Raw genomic sequence first — 6,181 nt, forward strand, 5'->3', positions numbered from 1 at the left:
TTATATTATTTTTAAAGACATGACAGAAATGTTGCATAAAAACTTTTTTTTTTTAAATTGATAACCGGCTGTAAATTCCATATAAACCCGAATGGCTCAGCAGAGTTTTCACTTTAGTCATACAAGATTTATTCAAAATACCCACAAATTACAAGGCAATTCGGTACGCATTTTGGGTGCCACTCCATTTCAGATATTAAAAAATGAGAAAAAAAATATTGACGACAATGATACAAAATCACGTAATGCCCACTTTGATAAAACATTTATAATTTCACGCTCGTATATCAAATACTGCAGGCTTATGAAACAGTTCAAATGTTGACCTTCTGCACAAATGAAGAAAAAACAAAACAATGCTGTAAACATAAACCGTTTGTACAAATAACTGCAGTAATTGGTAAGAAACTACTTGGAGACAGATCCTTACAGAACTATCAACATCAACACATCGAAACTTACAAAATGTACAAATGTACATGGTTGCCCTAATTGAAACATGCACTTTGGTTCGATAATACAAAATCCCTCAATTTCAGATTGAAAAATAAATAAAAACATATTGAAGTCAAAACTCGGAATTTACAAAATAATTGTACACCAACATGCCTAACCTACAATAATGTACCACGTAGTCTAACGGATTTACACGACTCTCTCCACAAGTGGACCAGTGGGCTGTCAGGGCGTACAGGCACCGAGCCAACCATTTTGAATAAGCTGAGGCTTGAAAATATATTCTTTTTATTTTGCCTGGATATTAACACGTCTTTAAGGTTTGCACTTTTTCCTTCCAATGTGGTTAAAAATGGGTCTCTTGGCTCTGGGTGTCTGTTTGGTGGCTCAACCAAAACGGGACCAGTGGGCCTTCGCAGGCATATAGGCACCGAAGCCAAACCATTTTTAATAGTTAGGCTTCTGAAAGCGTGTTCTGTCACTTGTGACTTCTCTTTGAGTCCAATTGGATTAAAACGCGTCCCTCGGTTCTGGGTTTCTGTAAGGCGGCTCGTCTGTGGGGTCGGGCGTGGAGGGCCCGCTGGGTGGTGTCTGGGCGCCACTGGCACCTGAACTGTGGCACACGTACCATTCACTTAGATTCGCGGGTTGGGAGGCTCCCACCGGCTCCGACAGCACCGAGGAGCCTCCTGGCTCCCGGCCCAGGTCTGAGGAGGGGGAGACCAGGGACGGGGTGGATGACTCGTAGCCTGAACTGGGCGGGGGGGACTTGCAGTGCACCTTCATGTGTTTCCTCAGGGAGCTGGGGTGTGTGTAGGACTTATCGCAGCCTCTCACTTTGCAGTTGTAGGGCTTATCGCTGGTGTGGACGTGGGAGTGCTTTTTCCGGTCACTGCTGTTGGCGAAGCGTCTGTCGCAGCCGTCAAACTCACATTTGAAGGGCTTCTCACCTGTGAACAGTGATGGTGACATAATGAAATATAAATCAATAAATTACGGATTCAAAAACATTGACGTTCCCCAATCAGGCCTTGTGCTATTTATTTAACTATGTATTTAAGAGACCATCTTCCAACCTCTTCCAAGCAGTTTGTACTTGACACAAATCTTTAATGTTTAAATACTAACAATGCGGGTAACCCTATTTTGTAGGCATATATGGGCTTGAAATAAACTAAGCAACAAGTATCCAACTATCTGTGACCCAAAAAAGAACAGTTTATTTTTTAAGTGTAAAAACAAAGCTGTGACAAATACAGCCACTTTTGATTATTTGTTTCTTGATTTACCAAATATTATTTTATATTTAGTATTTACAGGCAACACTTCCCCCCACCCCCCACGTGCACTTAAAAAAAGTGTGCCCACTTGGACAGAGCTACCATGAGTCTGGTGTAAACAGGAGGGCTGAACCCCCACTGTCCTGGGTCTATACCTGGCGTCTACATGCATCAAGGCATACGTCAAAACAGACAAGCTATGAGCACAGACATAGCAGGCCTAAAACCAACTGAAGAATAATGATAAATGAAAGTATTGCCACCAGGCTACACCTACTGTGTGCTAACACTGTCTGCTATTTGAATCCTGCAAATGGTTATGGACCTGGGTCTAATTTTGCGTTTTAATAACAACTATTTCTACCTGATTATGACAAGGCAAAAAAAAAAAACAGTCTGAATAAATTACACGGAAATCATCCGCTGCTGATTTTTCTCCTCCGATTAAAGCTTTTGAGAATATGTAATTGCCTCTGTCTAATTACACTTGCGGGTTGAATATCAATTTGACCTTCAGCTGCTGGGTTGAGAGAGCCAATCAAGGATATTAGTGTAGTACAAGAAACCGTCGAGGAACAGACCCCAGGGGCAGCCCCAGTCATAACCACACTTTCAGATTTTAAACATGATACCAAAGACCAGGCCCCTTGGGAGTCAACACACAGAAATAATTTAACAGATTTGTACTTAGGTAATGTGAGCAAATTATATGAATAATACATAGGGTGCAGAAATGGAGCAGAGGGGGAGTGCCATGCAGCCACCGAAAGAGAGGAATGTAGTCATTGTATTCATTTACAAGTCTGACTCGACATTTTGAGGCCTTTTTCCCCCTCACTGGCTCCACAGCACGTCATTGTTCCACAAAGGCAAGCAGCCATATTGTATCTTTATATGTTTTTTTTTTTTTTTAAATCAGAGCTGTAGTTCAATCACAACTGCTGCTTCGAGCTGCAATGTATATACTTCAGTCATTATAGACGCAGTCAGCTCTGCCAACCTGTTGGTGAATTATTTCAGCCGTCTGCACTTGTCAACTTGTTGCTTTGGCTAAAGGCTACCAAGAGCTGATCATTCCAAGAGCAGGCTTACATATCTCACCACGCATACATGTCATATCACTCTGGAAAATAAAGGCATTCAAATCCTCTTAAACATATGTAAAATAAAAACACTGCCCTCTCTGTAGCTTTACGTGTAATGCAAGCCAACCAACTATTATTATTAGTATTCTTGGTTGGAATAAAGGCACAACACTGCTCATAAACACAGCTACAAGTGGCTGAAAAAACACACATCATCATCATATCAGTCACACTCGATGTGAAGATGTGTAGCGTGCATGGACCAGACCTAACGTGGGCCTCGGTCTTTGTGCTGTGGTGTAAACAAGAGGTTGAAACCGTCAAACGCCTGAGTGAGCTGTACCATAATCCCGAACCTTTGCAAAACTTGCGAGCACTGATGCACCTCACAACAAACAGGTGGGCAGTAGCTGTCGCGTGCTGCTGTATCAGCAGCACAGATTGATTAATGGCCACGGTGCATCAGAGGGTATTTTAAATGCTTAAAATGAAAGAAAATGTAATTAAAAGTCGTGAAAAAACGATCTGAAAATTATTCAAAGAATCGCTTCACTTTTTATGTTTGAATTTCAACATGCAGCTTCATCTTTTTTTTTTCTTTTTTTTTTTTTTTACATATAGTACATTTCCACAACATTTCCTTTTATAAATATATAGCCACTGACCTGTGTGCGTCCTTTTGTGAATCTTAAGGTTCTCGGATCTTGCGAACACTTTCCCACAGCCGGGGAATGGGCATGGAAACGGTTTCTCCCCAGTGTGCACTCGAATGTGATTTACAAGTTTGTACTTGGCTTTAAATGGTTTGCCTTCCCTCGGACACTCTTCCCAAAAACAGATATGGTTCGCCTGCTCTGGTCCACCGACGTGCTCCACCGTCACATGCGTTACGAGTTCGTGCATGGTGCTGTAAGTTTTGGAGCAAAGTTTCCTCGGCGATAGCTCCGGCTCCAGCCACTTGCAAATCAGCTCTTGCTTTATCGGCTGCCTCATGTAGCGGAAAAAGGCTCCGGCTCCGTGGTGGTGGTGGTGGTGGTGAGCGCTGAGATTCATGTTCAGATTCAGACCACCGTAGCCATGCAACGGCGAGGCGGAGAACGGATCAGCCCTGGAGCTTGCCACTTGACTCAAGTGATCAGACCTAACGTACATTTCTCCAGGTAGTCCTAACCTTATTTGTCCATTCAACGCTTGGCCACCCGGGGATCCGCTCGAAGACTGGTCGTGATGGAGTCCGGAGAAGAGGGTATGGTTCCCAGCGTCGGGGTGATGACCATAGTGTCCGGGATAGCTACCTGTTGTTGAGACAAACATTCCGTGGTGAGAGGCTGAACCAGCAGTCTGGTCAGTCAGTACTGGCATGGCTTGAGCTGTCAGATCTCTCCGGATGAGGAAATCCCTACCTGCAGATAAAGCCTGGGCCGTGTGAGACATAGAATAGGGGACCGATGTCGCCTGAACCGGGCCAAAAGCTCCCGTTTGACTGGAGACCACTTCGCTGTGGCCTGCCATATGATGATTGTGGTGGTGGTGATGGTGGTGGGGATAATGATGGGCTGGGCTGATTTTGAGGGCCGCGGAGTGCCCCATGTGTTCTGGCCCGAATGGACTCGGCCCCAGGCGGGGTTCCGCAGTAATCTCCCCAGGGTGCGAGTGAGCCATTGAGTGTGGATGGCTGCTGAACCCCGGGAAGCCTGTCACGCTCTGAGGGGTATGGTGGTGATGATGGTGATGGTGGTGAGCCCCTGCCAAGTCAACTAATCTCAGCGCCGTGTTCCGTTTGGAAAACGTAGGGTCCATCACGGGGCTTCCCAATGCATCCACGCTCATTACTTCCTAATTTTAGAATAACTTGACAGCAGGCAAAATAATAATGATGATGACAAATATATTTTAATCGCAATGAAAAATAAAGAAAAAAAGACTTTTTAAAGTTAGGTCTATCTGCAGACTACATGAAATCCCATTCGGTTGAGAGGCAGCAGCAGGACGCTTTGATACTGAATAGAGATTCATGGTAGGCGCTGCAGCCCGTGGAGCCAAACAATCACCCTGCGCTCTAATTGGTCAGAGCTCGGTGATTGACGTCACCAGTGACAGTTTCCAACGCGAAGAAAAATGTCTTAGTGACAGCAAGCAGCCAGCGCGCATGCGCAGTGCCTTAGGCAACGCTTGAAAAAAATAGTTGTTATGCAAAGGTTATTGTACAATAAAAGTCCTAAAAAGTTGATCCAGATATACAGTCGTCTTTCTTTTGTCGCAGTGAACAAAGGCTGCGCGGCTATGAAATAGCAATTTCCCCACTTCAATTCTGCAATTACAAAACAGACTGTCTCGCAAGAGGATGCATATTGCCAGTATAAAAGTTGTTAGGATCATAAATAATGCAGTGATATCTTCATTTTGCCCTGCAACCTATGAAGGACAACTTTACGCACAAATTACGCACACTTTTACGCACGTAAAAGGTCGGCGTCAGCGGTTAACATAACCGACGGAAAACTCCACGTGGGAGTTTAAAATAGTCCAGAGTATATACCATTAATATGCGTTTTGATAAATACCCATATTTAAATATCCAGCCGTTCGCTCTTCAGCGCGTAGGCTACTGCAGCGTCGACTCCGTGCTCTGCTTGATGGGATCCGTGTAAATAGTAAGTGTGAATAGGGCGAACTGCGGCCATTGTCCCGAGGGGAAAAATTGTAATGGACGGGACCTGTTGTTATGATCCGGGGTAATTTTGCTTTAGACCCAGGACGGCAGCAGATGAGGGTCACAGGAGGTGGTGCCGTTGCAGCCTTAAGATCAAAATATAACGTGTGTGTGTAAGTATCGGTTACTACAATAATATCTTACTAAGTATAATATTTTGTTATCATGTCTGCTTTTTGTTTGAATGCGTAATATAAAGATATTAGTTATGGATCATAACAACATGACGTATAAATTATCTGTTAATATATGTTTTGCCGTGCACTTAGTTTTTTTTAAACCATCAGCCGACTAACAGGACTATTTTCAAAATAAAACGTGTGGTCACTAAAATGTTTGGATGTTACTGTGCACGGATTACAGCCTAGGTGGACATAAATATAAAATGAATACTTATCACAACTAAGGCATTTAAAATGTATGTATTGTATTGCCATGGTAATACTTTTATAAATAACTTATAATTAACAGTCAAGACTTTAAGTATATATCTTGTGTACTGCAACCAAATAGGGGGGGGGGGGGGGGGGGGGGGGGGGGGTACTGAACGGTTAATCTTTGTAGTTGCAGACAAAAATAAATTACTGCGTGAAGCGACCTAAAGAAGGTCACATACAGTACTAATCACTTTGATGTGAATATGAAAT

The 6,181-nt window shown here is 43.4% G+C and overlaps 1 protein-coding gene across 1 annotated transcript; it reads right to left on the reverse strand.

The window, feature by feature from the left end:
- Nucleotides 1-966: 966 nt before the first annotated feature.
- Nucleotides 967-4,725, reverse strand: zic4 (zic family member 4). The gene is made up of 2 exons (XM_076080486.1): nucleotides 3,487-4,725; nucleotides 967-1,406 (listed from the first exon to the last, which is right to left on the reverse strand). The coding sequence occupies exons 1-2, from the start codon at nucleotides 4,649-4,651 to the stop codon at nucleotides 967-969; spliced, it is 1,605 nt and encodes a 534-aa protein (XP_075936601.1). The 5' UTR covers nucleotides 4,652-4,725.
- Between the last annotated feature and the right edge of the window lie 1,456 nt (nucleotides 4,726-6,181).

The sequence above is a fragment of the Anarhichas minor genome, unplaced genomic scaffold (genome assembly GCF_050575085.1).
Source record: "Anarhichas minor isolate MPS153535 unplaced genomic scaffold, ASM5057508v1 ptg000074l, whole genome shotgun sequence".
Lineage (NCBI taxonomy): Eukaryota > Metazoa > Chordata > Actinopteri > Perciformes > Anarhichadidae > Anarhichas > Anarhichas minor.